This window comes from Lampris incognitus, chromosome 13 (genome assembly GCF_029633865.1).
Source record: "Lampris incognitus isolate fLamInc1 chromosome 13, fLamInc1.hap2, whole genome shotgun sequence".
NCBI classification, from domain to species: Eukaryota; Metazoa; Chordata; class Actinopteri; order Lampriformes; family Lampridae; genus Lampris; species Lampris incognitus.
In genome coordinates, this window is record NC_079223.1 from 8,005,158 (window position 1) to 8,024,378 (window position 19,221).

At 48.9% G+C, this 19,221-nt stretch overlaps 1 protein-coding gene across 2 annotated transcripts in view; it reads left to right on the forward strand.

Moving 5' to 3' along the window:
• Positions 1–16,119, forward strand: part of itga9 (integrin, alpha 9) — a 65,639-nt gene extending 49,520 nt beyond the window's left edge. The window contains exons 19-28 of one of the 2 annotated variants that reach the window (XM_056291782.1): positions 3,064–3,150; positions 3,469–3,548; positions 4,408–4,491; positions 5,035–5,143; positions 7,453–7,560; positions 9,521–9,646; positions 9,820–9,939; positions 10,045–10,140; positions 14,654–14,773; positions 15,857–16,119. In XM_056291782.1, coding sequence (XP_056147757.1) covers positions 3,064–3,150; positions 3,469–3,548; positions 4,408–4,491; positions 5,035–5,143; positions 7,453–7,560; positions 9,521–9,646; positions 9,820–9,939; positions 10,045–10,140; positions 14,654–14,773; positions 15,857–15,955 — 1,029 coding nt within the window. In that variant the 3' untranslated portion in view covers positions 15,956–16,119. Of the gene's footprint in view, positions 1–3,063; positions 3,151–3,468; positions 3,549–4,407; positions 4,492–5,034; positions 5,144–6,168; positions 6,482–7,452; positions 7,561–9,520; positions 9,647–9,819; positions 9,940–10,044; positions 10,141–14,653; positions 14,774–15,856 lie in introns of those variants that run through there. The other variant, XM_056291783.1, reaches the window with a different exon arrangement.
• The last annotated feature ends 3,102 nt before the right edge of the window (positions 16,120–19,221 follow it).

Below are 19,221 nucleotides of genomic sequence, written 5' to 3' on the forward strand. Positions count from 1 at the left end.
TGACTCTTTGTGCGGATGATTACAAAAACAGTGCTATGGGATATCAGTTTCGTGGCTAATCCGGTGAACTAGGTCGACATTAAGTATCAGCTTGCCAGCAGTCACAGGAGTTTCCTTTTGTTTGGGCGTCTGATAAGTCAGGGTGGCCGGCTCCACAAAGGGAACAGGAAGGGAACAATACTGAAGGAATGACAAAGCAACCACCAGGTAGTCCCACTACTGTATACTCAGCAAGACTTTTCGTATTATTTTTACTCTCGGGGGGAAGTCCAAGGTGTTGATATGACCCTTCTTTACAAAGTTAAAGACAGCTCCTAATCCTGCCCCCCCTCCGTCCCCCTTCCCCAGATTTAAGTGTGGGGTCTGTCTGCTGCCTCACTGTTGTTCTTGCAACAGAAGCTGTGGAGGTGAATTGGTTTCAGGAGCTCCGTCGTCACTCCCCTACGACAGAGACGCCACTGCACTGGATGTTGTGATAATGCATGTGTGTTTTATTATCCGTTCCCCCTCCTTATTCTCCACAATTATACTTGGCCAATTACTCCACTCTTCCGAGCCGTCCCGGTCGCTGCTCCACCCCCTCTGCCAATCTGGGGAGGGCTGCAGACTACCACATGTCTCCTCCAATACATGTGGAGTCGCCAGCCGCTTCTTTTCCCCTGACACTGAGGAGTTTCACCAGGGGGACGTAGCACATGGAAGGGTCACGCTATTCCCCCCAGTTACCCCCCCCCGAACAGGCGCCCCAACTGACCAGAGGAGGTGCTAGTTCGGCGACCAGGACACATACCCACGTCTGGCTTCCCATCCACAGACACGGCCAATTGCGTCTGTAGGAACACTCGATGAAGCCGGAGGTAACACGGGGATTCGAACTGGGATCCCCGTGTTGGTAGGCAACGGAATAGACCACTATACTACCCAGACACCATGTATTATCAGTTTTAAACCTGAAATTATTGGAGAACTCAGTTCTGGCTGATCTGTGACTATTATTGTTATTATTATTAATAGTAGTAGTAGTGGTAGTAGCAGTATTAGTATTATCATTATCTTTATTATTATTGTCATTATTATTTTCATTGCCTTTCAAACAGCTCAGCAACTGAATGAGATGGGCAGAGTGGTTTAAAGGAAAGGACCATCTCTGAGCCAACATGAGTGGATCTGATAGCTTATCACTTCCCGCTAAGCCTGCAGTGATTTGGGCAAGCACTAAAGACATTGTGCAAATTCAAGATGTGCATGTTCAGGAAAGATAAACCACATGAAAGTCTGAAGATCTGAGAACCAACTGAGTCTCGTGGCCTTGAAGCCTGGCCTTCCACAAGCTGTGACTCAGAGCCAAATCTAGTTCATGCATCGGTTGGCTGTAGAAAGCAGAGGCTCAACTAAAGTCGAGCAAGAAATAGAAAACCCCGGAGTAGATGTAGACATGACTTGGGTGTAGAACACAAGCCTCCTGTGTATTGTCAACTCCACTAAACTACCTCTCCACTTCTGCTGACACTAACGCAAGGTAAACAAAACCCCGGCGATATTTAACCCAGGCGATATTTAACGGGCCTGCCATTTGTGGAAGTCCTGCCATGAATCTGCTCCTGGTGGAGAGAGAGAGAGAGAGAGAGGGGTGAAGGTAGGCGAGAGTGAGAAAGTGAAAGAATGCTGAACAAACAGACTCGTGGTGTCTGTCTTTCTCTCTCTCCCCCCCCCCCCCCCCCCCGTGAAGGTACACCATGCCATATGTGTGAGCACTCAGCTCTCTCTCTTAGGGGGCTGCCAGGTGGGGTGATGGCTAAACAGGCTGACCACCCCTGTCCTTCCCAGTCCCGTGGGACCGGCTGTGTTCGCACAGCAGCACTGAGGAATACAGGAAATAGAGGAAATTCCAACATTGACAGTTGTGCTGAGGTCCTCACCCCCCCCCCCTCCAATATCTGGCTCACCGTCATATTCCTGCGAAAGGCAGCGCTGCTTATACAAGCTGACTAGTGAAGATAGAGGGCACAGTCCCACCCTGGCCTAACGCTGGGAATCTGCTGAATAAGGGAACCAAGCGTGTGGATGATAGAGCGCACTGATGCCCGCCTCTTAAATCTGTCTGCGGGAGAGAGGTGCAGAAGTCTGGATTTTCTCAGCGCCGTTCTCCGACATTTTGTGAATCGACGCCGCGTTCTCAGCGTGAGCATAAAAATGGGCAGCCGTCCACGCGTGCCAAAATTCGCCTTTAGCCTCTGTTGAACGCTCCGTTGTCAGCACAGGTTTGTCTCCTTTAGCGCCCAAGTTGTCTGTGTTAGGAAGTGTCTCAGCCCCCTCCCGCGCTCTCACATACACAAGCTCAGAAGACAGCCTTTCAATGAACTCGCTACAAGAATTCTTACTCCTCATAGGGTCGAGGCCCAGATGTTTACACAGCACAGCCGGTGAAGATCCGTATTGTTTAGACAAGCTTCCAAACACACAGCCTGGAGTTTGTCCAATCACCCTCCTATGAGGACAGACGTCTGTGTGCCGCCGCCGCTTTTTCCATTCTTACTTCAAGCTTTGTTTCATACGCACAAACCTGTTTGCAACCCAGTCGTACAACATGCACCACCTGTCTGCAGCCATATAATATGATCACACCGTGTGTGTGTGGGGGGGTGGGCTGGGGGGGGGGTTATCTATGTCAGTCTGTGTGTGTGTGTGGGTGGGACATTCGTCATATTGATTTGCAATGGAAAGTTCTGACTACCATTCCGGTATGACCCGAATTGCATTTTGTTATTTGGTAAGTCCTGTGCTCCCCCCCCCCCCCCCCATGTTTACACTCAACCGTTTTACCGCCGATATTTATTCTACCCACCGAAATCCCTCCTTTTTTTGCCTTATCACCTCTCAGATTGCTCCTTGTCACTTTGCGTGACGTGCTTCTCCATGCATCCCTTTTGTTCCCGTCAGCCGTGTGTGTCTGTTACCTCCTCGATTGTCTCCCACTGTCTCCAGTCGGCCTGTCTGTATCAGTCCCTCTTATTCTCTGTGGTCTCCTTGTCTGTCTTTTCTGTTTTTGTTTTTTTTCTTCAGGAAGAAAAGGGCATTTCCTGTGAACTTGTTGATCTGGACTTCCTGAAGTGCAGCGTCGGGTTTCCTTTCATGAGGGCGCAGAACAAGGTAGCTGCTGAAATGCTAAATGTTGCTGCTAAAGGCTGACTTACCAGAAACATCATTTCACAGGGTCTTTTTCACATTGTGGTGTATCTGTTCAGACCGCAGAGTATTTCATGCGACCACAGCCGTATTCCCGTACAGAGTCAGCAGGATGGCGGGCAGAAGCCTCCTGCTGGCTGCATTACTGCGTGCTGTAAATCATACTGTTCCCCAAGGTCTCAAAACAAGCCACTGATGTTGACAACTATGTCGTTTTCATAATAGTCCTCTGAATTGTGTAACACCCTGAAACGACTCTTTCTAAATCTCTTTTCTCTCCAGTACCACCTCGCGGTGATTTTCGACACAAGCCGAGTCTCCGGAGAAAACGAGACGCTGCACTTTGTAGTCCAGGCGAAAAGGTGGGCTTTTAGGATGCCCGTAATTCATGTTGCGGTGTGATTTAAACGCAAGATTTACCCGACACATGAGCTTGAAATACGCTGTGCATCAGATCTCAAGTAATGTTTTGGTCATGGAATAATCATTTCTTTCCCGCTTTAATTAATGTTGTGGGTTTATTCCCTGACAGCTGACAAGCGTCAGAGAGCAGCGTGCAGGCGGGGCTGCTGCAGCATGTGCTTGGCTTTTGTTATGGTTGTAGCTACGTTTTCCGTTTGGATAAGGACGCCTGCAGTCGCAATCATATTTGCTAATGTATATAATGTCTTTCGTTGCCTACCAACATGGGGATCGCCAGTTCGAATCCCCATGTTACCTCCGGCTTGGTCGGGCGTCCCTACAGACACAATCGGCCGTGTCTGTGGGTGGGAAGCCGGATGTGGGTATGTGTCCTGGTCGCTGCACTAGCGCCTCCTCTGGTCGGACAGGGCACCTGTTTGGGAGGGGGGGGATTGGGGGGAATGGTATGATCCTCCCACGTGCTACGTCCCCCTGGTGAAACTCCTCACTGTCAGGTGAAAAGAAGCAGCTGGCGACTCCACATGTATCGAAGGAGGCATGTGGTAGTCTGCAGCCCTCCCCGGATCGGCAGAGGGGGTGGAGCAGCGACCGGGATGGCTCAGAAGAGTGGGATTCTAGGACAAGTATAATTGGGGAGAAAAACGGGGGAAAATCCACAAAAATATATATATATATATATATATATATGTAAATATAATGTCTTTGTGTGGGGTTTGCCAGCTAGGGAGCACACCGCAGAAATCTCTCAAACTGTCTCACAAAATGATATGAATGACGCCATCTGTCCCCTGGTTACAGCGCCAATCCTGAACACCAACTGGCGGACAACTTTCTGGATCTCTCCATCCCTCTGATCCATGAGGTGGATACAACCATCACTGGGTGAGGCCTTCAACAAGACAGACAGGAGCTCCTGCTTTGGGGCACGATCACATGAACTTGCTTGCAGTTTAGAAGTGTGTGTTTGTGTGTGTTCTATTAAAAGACATGGATTGCTGTATCCCAGCTGCTTTTCGCCATGGGGGGGTGGAGGGGACGTTGGTAGTTTGGAACACATCAGCTTAAAAAGCCTTATCTCCGACACTTTATCATAGCATTAGTTCAGAGACGAGGGGGAGCGATGTAAAACAGCCCAGCTCCGCCAGATGAGCTCCGACATCTGATAACACCGCGATGTCTGCTCTCCAGTAAACTGGAGGGCGGCTTTAGACCAGGGCTGCACAGATCAGACTCATGTCACAGCCCCACAAAGAACATTCCTCACACAGCGCTTTGAGCAGTGCTCTGGTCAGGCTGTTTGAAATCTGCTCACTGCGTATCATGTCCAACAAGTAGAAAGATTCCTTCTGAAGCGTAGATGCAGCCAATCCAACTGGGTCTGCAGCATGTGTCTTACAAGTGGTTTGCTGTGTTTTCTGTCTACAGTGTGGTGACTCCCAACTCCTTTGTGTATGGGAACTCCATTGAAGCCTCACGCTTCGTCCAGCTGGACGGCATGGAATGCAACTTTCAGCCTCTCAATCTCACTTTCCAGGTACACCTACCACAGAGCATACCCAATACTGAGTCTTCAGTATCTGAGCACTGACTTGAATATAAGTAACAAAGATTTTCTTAAAATACTTTTGACCGGGGCATCCGGGTAGCGTGGCGGTCTATTCCGTTGCCTATTAGCACGGGGATCACCGGTTCGAATCCCCGTGTTACCTCCGGCTTGGTCGGGCATCCCTACAGACACAATTGGCTGTGTGTGCGGGTGGGAAGCTGGATGTGGGTATGTGTCCTGGTTGCTGCACTAGCGCCTCCTCTGGTCGGCCGGGGCACTGGTTCAGGGGGGAGGGGGGACTGGGGGGAATAGCGTGATCCTCCCATGCACTACATCCCCCTGGCGAAACTTCTCACTGTCAGGTAAAAAGAAGCGGCTGCCGACTCCACATGTATCGGAGTCTGCAGCCCTCCCCGGATCGGCAGACGGGGTGGAGCAGCAACCGCGACGGCTCGGAAGAGTGGGGTCATTGGCCGGATACAATTGGGGAGAAAAAAAACACCTTTGACCAATTGTGAGATGGCCATGATCCGATATTGGACCCCTAAAAGATCCCCCTCCCCCATTATATGTCAGTGCATGGACAATATAGACTTCATACAAAACACGGAACGAATGACCCCCTCTGTGAGATTACGCAAAGAGAGGGGTGAAGAATATTAGCATAAAGGTCTACACAACACTTCAACAACTTGTTTTCACTGAATACTGATGTGCTTGAACACATCCAGGTCAGAGACATCCACCCTGGTGCTTATCTTGACATTTCAGTACAATCTGTACAATCTGTACATACAGCAGTGAATATCCGCTAAGTGCTGCAGAGACGTATTGAAAGAGAGAGAGAGGGGATACAGATATCGAGAGACAGACCAAAATTATGTATTTTTATATTTTTCAGTAGATCTAATTTGTTTTTTTTACAAAGTTTCCCTTGGACTTTCTAGAATCTTTGATAGTGGTTCGATATGTTTGGTAAGCGCTACCTAGCAACACGTTGTCTTTTTCTTTAGAGTCCTACACAATGTTGGCGATGACTTGTGCAGCCCAGGATGTGGTTTTTGTGGCTTGTCGGCCTCATATCACAACTTCAAACAACACCGCATCCCCCACCCTCTCCTCCGCCAGTGCTTCTGCCCCAGCTGCTTGGAGCTGAGTGGTAGCAGATAAGCCCCCCCCCCCCCATCTTGCTGTGGCTCTTGGCCAGCAGCTTCAGGGGGGAGAAGGAGGGGGAAGAGAAGGGAGAAGAGTCCTCCACCTCCTCGTAGGACCTCTCTCGCTGTGGATGCTGGCATTGTCGCTGGAATTAGTGACGTGAGTGGTATCAAATCACTGCAGGCCCATCCCAACAGTTTCCCCAGATGCTCACATTTTTAAAATCTCAGATGGGGCCGTGGTCTGGCTAAACTGGGGCGTTTTGTTGACCTGTATGAGGGAGCCACCAACAATAAACAGATAATATACACTTGAGTCATTCATGAAAAACATTTCTGAAATACTTCTGTGAGCATGCATGGCTGTAATATACAAGGCAAGACGAATGGCCTTGTGTTCTCATATTGCTTGCAAGAGAATAAAAGTATTAAAAAGTATTTGCGCTCTCTTTATTTATTTATTTGCCCTGTGATGGCCTGGCGGCCGGTCCAGGGTGTCTCCTTGCCTGCCGCCCATGACTGCTGGGATAGGCTGCAGCATCCCCGTGACCCTGAGAGCAGGATAAGCAGTTTGGATAATGGATGGATGGATGCACACTCTTTTTTTGTGCATTTTTCCCCCTTCTTCTCCTGAATTGTACTTGGCCAATTACCCCATTCTTCCGAGCCGTCCCAGTCGCTGCTGCACCCCCTCTGCCAATCCGGGGAGGGCTGCAGACTACCCACGATACATGTGGCGTCGCCAGCCACTTCTTTTCACCTGACAGTGAGGAGTTTCGCCAGGGGGGATGTGGCATGTGGGAGGATCACGCTATTCCCCCCTAGTTCCCCCTCCCCCCCGAACAGGCACCCCGACCAACCAGAGGAGGTGCTAGCGCAGAGACCAGGACACATACCCACATCCGGCTCCCCACCCGCAGACAGGGATGCCCGACCGAGCCGGAGGTAACACAGGGATTCGAACCAGCGATCCCCATGTTGGTAGGCAGTGGAATAGACCGCTATGTTGGCTATATGTGTATTTGCACACTCTCACCTGTTTTCACACCCGTAATCTTTTTATCCCTTTCTCTCTTCTATTTTTCTGTCTTGTTTTCCCTCTTTCTCTCCCTTCTTCCCTGTCTGTGTGTGTTGTGCATCCAGGCGATAAACAACGGGCCCAGCAGGCTGCCTGGCTCAAAGGTGGACATCAGGATCCCCAACCGGCTGGCTGGAAACGGAGCAGATATGTTCCACATCATTGACACACAGGTAAACGCCAACAGCAGTCTGACCACATTATTAGTCCATCTTCTTCTTCTTCTTTTCGGCTTGTTCCCTGTTTCCCAGGGGTCGCCAAAGCGGATTTAATAGTCTCCATCAGTACCCTGTGAGGGCACAGCACCGATGGCAGCCGTTAACCCGGGCCTTGACTGATCCAGTATGGTCTTGTCAATCTGCACAATGATTTGGCAAAATGTTATGTCGGATGCCCTTCCTGACACAACCACTAACCCTGGTGACGGGGGCACAGGTAAAGCGCTGGATGCCATCCCAGTATTCATGGATTTGCGCCCATGCCTGTCACCATTAATAACATATGCTGTCACTAAACTGGCCAATTCAACAACACCAAACCACAATAGAGTCAAAATGCCATCATCATAAATTATAGAGTATTCTATGGCATCAAGGACAGGCAAGCCTGTCAAACGCTGTCATCACAAGCTAGAGGCTTGGCTGATGGCAAGAAACATTACCATACCTTATTATTAGTCCATATCCCCAACATTTTTACTTATTGGTGAATCCGTCTGCAAATCCTCCACTTTTTTTTTTTGGTGAATTTATCCAACCTATATGTCTGCAGGTCTCACTTGACTGCATCCACATGCTCACACACTTTTATTTCAGCTGGTAAAATGGCACTTGACCTATCTCCGGGTTTGGTCTTGTAGCACAGGGCTATTAGCGCAGTATGAGGCACCAGCGGACCAACAAAAATCCAAGGGCAAGTGTTGATATAGCCACTAAAGCTAGCCAACCATTTTGTTTCACAACATTTTGCATTTAGATAAAGAAATGAGACACCCCCACTGGGGCGAAATATTGACTTAACCCTTCGACTTATCCTTTCGTATAGGTGGATCATGGGGTGGGGGCTCAACCTGTTAATTGTGTTTACCGTGAATGGGTGGACTGGGCTGACTGTATCCCACCCTCGTAGAGCCATCTGGAATTACTTTCAGGGGATCAGACGGCTTGCACGGAGCAGGGGAACGGGACACCTGTGGAGCTGGCTACTGCTCCATGCCATCGCCAACCCAGAACCCCACCTCACAAATACTGTCGAAACTGACTGCTGCTTCTGGCACAGTGGACAGTTACACATATATACATATTTTATAGTGAGATACTCTTACGTTTTCATATCAGACCCCCCCATTGCTACAGACATGACATACAAGGTCCTCATTGTAGCTCCGTATGTTCAAATTCTGCCGCACAAAATTCCTTCAACCCTTATTTGCTTTGAAAATACTGCTCTTGTGCACGCGGTGGGGGGGGGGCTGATTCACCAGGGTGAGACTAGTGCAGTCTGTTAATACCATCGCTATAGGAGTGACAAAGCTCAGCAAGCCGAAAAGCCGGGCCATAAAAGTTCTGGTCTGCCAGAGACAAGGAGCGAAGGGGATGACGGGCAATGAGAAGGGCTGCAGAGTATTTCCACCTTAAGAACCTGAGGTCTGACTGGAGAACGGGTCGCCAGAGAGAGGAAAGGGGTGAAGTGTTCCCCCGCGGGGGCATGGTAGTAAAGCAGCCACCTCTAAATCACTGCATATGGGAAACCTGTTTTGGGTAGGAGACTACTGGGCTCGTAATGGGGAGGGGGAGTTTCCTGTGGACACAGAACAATGATGGAGCCGGGCCAGTTTAGGTGACAGTAGGCCCTTCACAATCTGTTCTTCGTACACTCCCAGAGATTCCTGCACTCTTCATTTCTATTGTACAGTATATGTATACATGGCGGCATTACAGAGACTAAACTATGACTTCCCCCATCACTCACATGCAGCATCCTGTTCATCTCTGCCCTGGCTATGAACCCATTTCAGTTTGAAAGAAAATATAATAGTTAAAAAAAAGGTGGTTGCTCTCATATGAGTTTTGAAATGACTGCGGAAGTCAGATCCATCATTGCTAACTTTACTCCGCCGCTGTCCTGCTCCAGGTGGCCGATGGCAGAGGGAACTGCACTCCTCACAGGAACCCGACACCTTGCACCATCCCCCAGGACAGAGAGAGCATCTTCCACACCATATTTGCCTTCTTCACCAAATCTGGACGTAGAGTCTTGGTAAATAGAATTACAGCCCTCCTCTTGTGTCTCAGAGGTCACTGGCAGTCACTGTCTTCGATGTTTGCTTTTCTACTTGGTGCAACATCCATTTATCGTATGTCTCTCTCTCTTTTCCTTTCTTTTTTTGTTGCTCTTCCTCTGTCCCTCTCTCTTTCTGACTTCGCTAACAGGACTGTGACCGGCCAGGAAGAGCATGTCTGACAATTTCCTGCAGTCTGGGCCCACAGTTGAAAGAGGAGGCTTTGAGTATAGATATAAAACTGCTGCTCAACACAGAAATCCTGAAAAGGGTAAGATCCGTTTCCATAGCTCTGATCGCTTGAGTAGCTTACGGGCCATCATGGGCCTCAGAAGTAAAAAAACCCCACATGCATCGTTCAAATATCTGCCCGCAGGATAGTTCATCTGTGATCCAGTTTGTGACAAGGGGCAACGTGCAAGTAGATAACAGAGCCATGGAGGTGCCAGATGGCCTGCCGGAGGACATTTCTGTGAGTACATCTCAGGAATCCAGGTCTCTCAAGCATATACTGACGTTGATTGTGTTGTACTTTTTCTTTTTTTAATTTTGCATTGACCTTGCGTTCTTTTGCGTAGTCCAGCTCTCTAACCTTGGCACAGCGTGTGTTTCGTTAGATGTAGAGCAGGAGTGAAAGACGCGTTTCATCTCGGTCTGCTTGTTAGGCATTCTTCTGGGCCTGTTGAAGTGCTCCAGTTTGATGCTTTCAGAAGGACATAAAGCCCAGGGAACAGCTGGGAACTTTGAATGTAAATGGTGTCAGTTCGGATGGCTGTTTTTGAGCGCGGGTGGGGGGTGGGGGTGGGTGTGGGGGTCCTCAGCTGCGCTCAAGGACAGGCTCTCCTCTGAGGCAAGTTGGCCCGGAACGCTGACTGATTGAATGGAGCACCAGGCTGCAGGTGACGATTACGCTGAGGAGCCGGTGCCCCCCCCCCATCCCATACAGGAATCTCTCAACTGATTGGGTTCCTGACCAGGCCACAGCCTCTGCTCCGCATCTTGACCCACAGACTCCAGGAGAGCTCAGAACATTTCGATCTACCACGGAGATTTCAATTCCCCGCTGCTCTCTCAGCACTTGGTGAGCGTGCCGGTTTCAGCAGTTGCGCCCCGTTGCTTTTTTTGTGAAGGCAGTGAACCTGTCCCTCAGGGCCCCGGCCGACTGAAGGCACACATTGAGGAAATATAATTTGTGGTCCCTGCTTGTGTGCCTCGCAGCGAGCCCACCGGCTTGCAGTATAGCAGCACCTCGAGCGCAGTTTATCACTCATGTCACGTAAACAAGCCCCCATAAACCCACTGGCGATAGTTTTAAGTAAGTGATTTACAACCGGAGCAAGACAGGACCGAGCCGAGTGGACTTTAAAACTCTATTAGCCGAGAGCATTAATGAATTAGCGCGGCGGGAGCTCAGCTGGAGTCGGAGAGCAGAGATCAGCAGAGCTTTCATCTATACTGTTAACGTAAGTGGCCTGGCATCCGTAACAATGGCTGGATTCTTCGGGTGGAGGGGGAGGTGTAAATGTGGGGAAGTATTTCTAGAGATTTATCTACAGTCCCTCATTTGGTTTCCTCTAGGTTGCAGTTGGTGTTTCATGCCACACTGCATTTGAAGCATGCGAGGTGTTGCACAGTGAAACCGTTCAGCTCCATGTGACGTGGGGCATTGTTTGGGTTACACTTGCGTGGTATTTGGAAGGGGATGTTTCATGCAAGTCATTGGGGGTTGGAATATTTTACAATTAAAGATCATCAGTAAAGTCTCTGGAAAAGAGAGTTCCAGATCTGAGGAAAAATAGCGACGGGCCTGGGCGCAAGTCCATGAATACTGGGCTGGCGTCCAGCGCTTAACCTGCGCCCCCGTCCATAGGGGGGAGTGTTTGTGTCAGGAAGGCATCCGGCGTAACATTTCGCCAAATCAGTATGCGAATTGACAAGACCATACCGGGTCAGTCGAGGTGCCATACGGGATTGGCTGAGGCCCGGGTTAACAACGGCCGCCATTGGTGCCGTGTCCTCGCAGGGTACCGGCGGAAACAGTACAGTCCGCTGTGGCGACCCCTGAGAAACAGGGAACAAGCCGAAAGAAGAATTAACATCTGTGGAACACGATGCCTAGCTGTAGCACAGCTTCATCTCTTAGGCGATGTTAGTGTGTCCCTCCGTCAGGGTGGGCTGCAGGGTGGGCTGCAGGGATGACAGTGTTGTTTGTTTGGTTTTTTTTGCAAAAGACACAAATATGAAAGGGTGTCCCTTCAATAAGCTGTAGGGTTTAGGTGAAATAAAAAGGATGGGAAAAGCCCCCCCCCCCCCCCATCCACTAGTTGAAAATCGGTGTGGACGTTGTTCACAAGGCAGCATTTGTTCTTTCTTTCAGGCTTCAAACTGGGGACAAATTAAGGAAATGTTTCAAATTCAATAAATTTGATCTGAGAAAAACAACCTCTGAGCTTTTACTTCTTTGTGCCCTAATTTAAAGAACAAAGCACATGTTGTAAGCTGTAAATTGGTGTAAATTATAGTTGCAAACCTCTTCAAAGTAACTCTTTCAAGTACCCCATTCACTCTCTCACTGATCTGAATACAAGTTGACGTATTCTTTAAAAAGTGCTTATATGCTACTCGCTCAAGTCCAGTAAACAAAGTATTTACATTTTATGACATTCTCCACGTAGATAAACTCTCTCTCTCTCTTCCCCCTCCCTCTTGCTCGCTCTCTCTCTCCCTCCCTCCCCCTCACTCGCTCTGTCTCTCCCCCCTCGCTTTCTCTTTCTCTCCCTCCCCCCTCTTGCTCTCTCTCCCCCCCTCTCTGTTTCTTTCCTTCCCTCACTCTCCCTCTCTGTCTCTCTTCCTCCCCCCTTGCTCTCTCAAATTTCTCTCTCTCCCTTCCCCCTCTTCCTCTCCGTCTCTCCCCCTCCCTCCCCCTCACTCTCTGTCTCTCTCTCCCCTCTCGCTCTCTCTCTTGCTCTCTTTCTACACACACACACACACACATATTTTATATATATATTTCACTCCTCATTTGTTGAGCACTTTTATCAACACCATTGATGGTTTCCGAAAAAAAAGATATATACACACACATATATATATATATATGTGTGTGTGTGTGTGTGTGTGTGTGTGTGTGTGTGTGTGTGTGTTTGTGTGTGTGTGTGTGTATGTGTGTGTGTATATGTATATATACATGTATTTGTGTGTGTGGTGGGTTAAGTCAGCAGAGGGCTGGGTTGGTGACATGGTGACATATATAATATATATGTGTGTGTGTGTGTGTGTGTGTGTGTGTGTGTGTGTGTGTATATGTATATATGCTAGGTTAAGTCGGCTGAGGGCTGTGTCGGTGGCACGGTGACATATACATATATATATGTGTGTGTGTGTGTGTGTGTGTGTGTGTGTGGTTGTGTGTGTGTGTGTATAGCATGTATATGTGTGTCTGGTGGGTTGAATCAGCTGAAGGCTGTGTCGGTGGCACGGTGACAGATTGTTGGTGCAGGTCAGTGTTCAGCCGTGTCATGGGAAAGCGTCTAGATAACGTTTATTTATGGGGGAATCAGGCTCGCTGGTGGCGCTGCAGCCCCCCCCCCCCCCAGACTGGATGTGATGTTTACACAATCGGTGTCACTGCAGAGCTGCAGGAAAATAAACTCCAGATAATTCTGCAGAAGTGGGTGGGTGTAATGTAAAATCAGATTGGCCTAATTTTGCATTTATTCATTCTTGTCCATCTTGAAACGTCTGAACTGTGGAGCAAACGCTGTGGAACACGGTGTTTTGGATTTTTTAAGTGTGCTAAGTACTATTATGTCACATAAAGGAATGATAAAACTATCCAAATACAGCTTCAGTAAACGTGGTATTCCCGGTAGCACAGGTTGCTGCAGTGATAATAAAGAAATATCAGCCCTTCATGACGAAACGTGTTTTCATTTTGAGGAATTTCTGCAGTCACAGACTCATGACGTGTAAAGAGTGGTGTGAATCCCTTCATGTTATGTAGTTTACATGTGTCAGTAACTACCGGGGGCGCTGCCTGACTTGATCTGACTGTGGATTCTGATGGTGAATCAGTCGCTCGCCTCGAGACCTGATTCTGGTGTTCACAGGATTTTCCAGAACAACATCTCAGTGAGGCTCGTAACACACACACAAAAGTTACTTTTTACTTTTCAAAAGAAAAAGCGTACCAAGCGTCCGGGTGGCGAGGTGGTCTATTCTGCTGCCTACCAACACGGAGATCGCCGGTTTGAATCCCCGTGTTACCTCCAGCTTGGTCGAGCGTCCCTGTAGATACATATGGCCGTGTCTGTGGGTGGGAAGCCGGATGTGGGTATGTGTCCTGGTCGCTGCACTAACGCCTCCTCTGGTCGGACGGGGCCTCTGTTCGGGGGGGGGGGGACTGGGGGGAATAGCGTGATCCGTCTGACTCCACATGTATGGGAGGAGGCATGTGGTAGTCTGCAGCCCTCCCCGGATCAGCAGAGGGGGTGGAGCAGGAGAGTGGGGTAATTGGCCAGGTATAATTGAGGAAAAAAAGGAGGGGATCCCCCCCCCAAAAAAGCCTACTGATAAAGTTTTAAATCTGTTTAGAAATGAAGTCCAGCAGAAAGCATTAGAGGATTACTACATACAGCACCACTGTTATCCAACAATCATACCCTGTCTAACTGTCATACATTCTTCTGGCCCTGGTACTGGTTCTGATTCTGGTTTTTTACCATCAGATGTAGCCAGTGCAGTGAAATTTTAATTGATTGAAAGGGATTGTATTTTGTTGACACCTTTAAGTGGACTGAAACAACGTGGGCCTAGACTGTATCGTACATGCATAGTTCTGGATTAGATTTGAATGCCTGTGTGCATGTATGTAGGTGTGTGTGTGTGTGTGTGTCTGTCCATGTGTATAGATGTGTGTGTGTGTGTGTGTGTCCATGTGTAGTGTGCTAGAGGGACTGACTGCCTGTGGTGTGGTTCTGTTTCAGCTGTTTTTTGAGGCCCTCCACAGTCAGGAGCCGAGGGGTTATGTCGTTGGCTGGATCATCGCCATCAGTCTCCTGGTGGGAATCCTCATCTTTTTGCTGTTAGCAGTGCTGCTCTGGAAGGTAAATCCACGTGTGCAGGTGTATATATACACCAAATATATATATAGAGATATATAGATATTTAAATTTAGAATGATCTGGCATTATTCCAGGATATAATATACAACGTTCACAAACATCCCCTCACTTCACCCATCCTGCATTTCGGTCATAAAACTCAATTCATAGTTTATGGCAGAAAAGAGCGACGTTGCTGCTGAAGTGATGATGAAGAAGAGCCATCACGCAAATCTCATGAAGTCACACCACTGTCAGAATCTACGTCACGTTCTGCTCAATCACGCAGTATCCATTTATACAGCTGGGGGAGGGGGGGGTATATTCCAGGCTAGCCTGTAACAACCACGTAAAGAACCACTCACGGGCGGGGCAGTAATTTACACCCGGGCACTCACATGAACGCAGGATGTCAGAGGAAATGACAATCGCACTGACGGCCAGAGGCCCCGTCTGCACAAGACTCCTTTTCTGTTAACTCTTTAGCTTTTCACAGGGAATACCATAACTAAATCCTGGAATTTTGGTCCTTGGATACATACACCCCCCTCCTTCCCCCATGTCCTCGGACCTTGCCAAAATAAACCCCTCTTACAAGAGGGTTACATGTCCTGTATTGCTGTCCTCAGGAAGTGTCTGAGGAGAGCCGATGTCTGTATCAATAAACGGCCATCATGAAACGTGGCTAAATGGATGGAGTCGCAGGGCGAAGGACATCTTGTCTCACTTTTGCTGACACTTGCTTATTTCTCAGTGTAGAATTTTTTTTTTTTCATTCAGATCCGCTGCTCTCTCCATGTGACTGTTTTCACAAGGCTCACACCCGTGATGCCTTGCACATACAAGTAGTAGCAGACAGAATATCTCAGACGGCTGTCAGCCGAATCCAAAAGAAAAAAGATGGCAGCTGTCTTTAGGGAAAGGTTTTACTCGTTTTCCTTCCTTTCCTGGCCTTGAGTGATTGCGCTAGTTCAGAGTTTCCTAGTCAGCACCACAGACAGACATCCGACAGGGTGCCTCCCGGAAAACGTTGAGCGTTACGCCGCCGATCCCGAGTACCACTGATGTTCGTCTTGTCTTTCACAGATGGGTTTCTTCCGCCGGCGCTACAGAGAGATCATCGAGGCGGAGAAGAACAGGAAGGACAGCGACGAAAGCTGGGACTGGATGGAGAAGAACCACTGAGGGCGGGCGACGGCGCCCTGCTAAAAGAGTCTAGGGACCGGGTCTGGAAGGATCCAGTGGTGCTGGGTCTCATAGCCCGGCCAATCCCGGTGGGACCAGACCCTTCAGTCTTCCATATGTGGAAGAAAAAAAGAATATTCTCCAGATTTTTTGGAGACGTGATATTTTTTATGGGTGGGTTGGGTGGTGATGGGGAGGGGGGGGTTTGGGGGGATGGGGTGGGGTGGGGGTCCAGGAAACAGACTTCTGAGGTGACCATTTGGCGTGTCCGAGGACAGTTGCTGTGGAATTCAGTTAGTCCCAGTGAAGCTGTTAACGGACGCTGACATCCTCCAGAGGATGTTGGAGGTGACATGGATGTTAGTGGAAACAAAACCCTCAGGGCTGTGTTAGATAGCAAATTTATTTTTATACATACAACGTAAGCCATATTGAATATAATTGGGCTTTGAGAAGAGTTGGGTTTTTTCGGAGGCCAATATAAGCATACTTTTCCTATTGTATGTTTTCCTAGAAGCACTGATTTCTGATAAGAATGGACGCCGTTGGACACATAGCTTTACTTCTCTCGGCCAGAGGCCTGTCATGTTCCGTATGTGGCCCGAGCGAGTTTCTATATGTAGTTGTTCCTGTGAGTGGAAGATTGTATCTTTATTCTACTATTTCCGGCCTCGATCCCTCTCCTACATCTGACTCTCCTGCCGACGGCCGCACGCCAAAGCATTCTTTCCTTGACAAGCCGCGCAGCCGCGCGCATCCTGGTGTCTTCCACGAGTATCCTGACAGCTGTTTGGAAAACGGTCAGGATCAAGTCGAAGAGTCCCCAAGGCCGCGAGGGCTCGATCCTAAATGCGGATACCGACGGCACTAAAGGAGCGCTCCATGTGCGCCGTTACTTGCTCGCGTTGCCTTTGTTGCCCTCCCCGCGTAGCCCCAGAGCGTACACGGGGGGTGGGCAGCAGATCTGACTGTGAGCCGCCGTCGACTGTTCTCAGCTCTGTGACTCTCCGTTAGCATTCCACTTGGCATGGCTTCACTTTGAACCCCTGCTATTTTTGGGTTCCATAATTCGATGTGACATTATCAGATTTTGAAGAATTAGGATTTTATTTTGGCCGTATGGTTTTGATTATGGAGCGGCTCTGAGACGTGCAGTGCGCAGGAGCCGGTCATGAGATTATCCGAGGCTGCTTTCGCCGAGAGCTGTCGCTCAGGTGTTCGCTTCATCTTTGTCAGCGGACCGCTTGTTCGTCGATGCGCCCAAGAACCTCCGCAGCCGGTCCAGCAGCGAGGATCTTTTTTGTGGACTCGTGTCGTTTCTCCGTCCACGAACGTTGCGTAATGTAATGACGTTGGATCTGATCACTGTTTATTTCCCAACTTTCCGTCCAACCCTCAGATGAGTTTAGACAGCCTTTCCGGATTTTACCGCTACGCTAACAGATAGGAGCTGTAGGGGGGATGATGAGCTCTCCAAAGGCAGATGAAAGTGTGAGATGGGAGTCTACCTACACCCATTTACAGAGGCCCCCTGGCATGAGTAATGCCCTAAAAATAGGCGGGAATGTGCTGCACTCGGTCTCTACACATAAACTTGCTCTTTGGGGCTTATGGGAAAAGCTCGTTTCAAGTCAACATGGAGGAATGTTGGCACCCTGAAACTCAGCCGCCGGTGAAACACGTTTCCTCGGCGCAGAACCGAGCAGTCGCTCTTGAATCTCGTTTGTTCTCGGGTGCGTTTGCAAAACCTGGCGTTGACTTGAGTTTTGCAAACGTCCCCAGAAGCAGAAAGAACATCTGCAGCGATCGCACGAGACTTTCACTCGCAGACGTATCCACCGCTGGATATGAGACATCCCCTGGTAGGCTCCATCACTGGCCTGAAAGTAAGACCACAAATTCTGTGTGTAAACTTCTTCGGTAACTGAAGGTTCTGCTTTTTCTTCCTTTGACATTTCGAGTTATAGCGTCACGTGTATTATTTGAAGCGTTCAGACGTGACCGTCAGGTGGAAGTCGCCAGTTTGAGAATCACATTTTGTTTTGTTTTGAATGAAACCCTGCGGGTCCGTGGGTTGGGGGGGGGGTAGTGTTGCAGCAGATTGCAGACAGATTTGAATGTGCAATGCCAAAGTACCAGAATTAGGCTGAACCAGTTCCTCATTTTCTCTCAGACGGAGTTTTAAAGTGCCCTCCAAACTTCAGTGCAAAGTCACTTTAAGGCTCAATATGATGGCTTGGCCCTCCATCATACTGTAGGAGTTGTATTTTTGTATTAGATACACTTTATTTCATGGAGTCCACTGGCATGACGTATGATATACACATTGACTTGCTCGTTCTGCACCTGCAAACTATAGCCTGCCGCTTTCAACGTATGCAGAAAAGTCGACACTTGACATTTGTTTTTTTTTTGTGTTTTTTTTGGTGTATTTTAACTGTGATGGTTAGATGGTTGTTCATGTATGTTGTCACTGCTATCACACATTGGTATTTTTGGAATTTGTTTTGAATATACTACTGTCACTGAGTATCATTTGCATTAGAGTGTGCTATATGTCTGATGTTTAAACTTATGTTCAAGTTGTATATTTATCTGTGGATAAATTTTAGACTGAACTCTCGAGGTGGCGTGTGTGTGCGCGTGTGTTTCTCAGTAGAAAGCCAGCGAGGCTTGGCTTGTTGTGGTGCGGCGCCCCCTGCTGGTTACCTTGTTCTATCGCTGTATAAGTACGCTGGAATGCCCGTTGTCGTTTTAAAAGTGAGAAGCCGAGCTCCTCACGTGCCTTTCTGTGTTTCCAGCTCCAGCGCCGCCTCGGGTTGACTCACGCACTCACACCCCCTGACAGAAGAGAAGACGCGTTATTGAATGAATGAACGTACAGACGGGGGACAAGTGAAAGGAAAAGCCAACGTAAAGTGTCTCAGTAAGGTGTTGGGCCTCCAGAACGGCTTCAGTGCTGCTTGTCCTGCAAGTCTCTGAGCTCTACTGGAGGGATGGACGCCATTCTTCCTAAACATTGTCCCTCATTTGGTGTTTTGATGGTGGTGGTGGTGGTGGAGAGCGCTGCCTTAACACGTCGGTCCAACGTCTCCCATCGGTGTTCAAGTGGGTTGAGATCTGGTGACTGTGAAGGCCATAGCATATGACTTACATCATTTTCATCCTCATCAAACCCTCCAGTGACCCCCCCCCCGGGGCCCTGTGGGTGAAGGCATGGTCATCCTGGAGGAGACCACTCCCATCAGCATAGTAATGTCTCATCA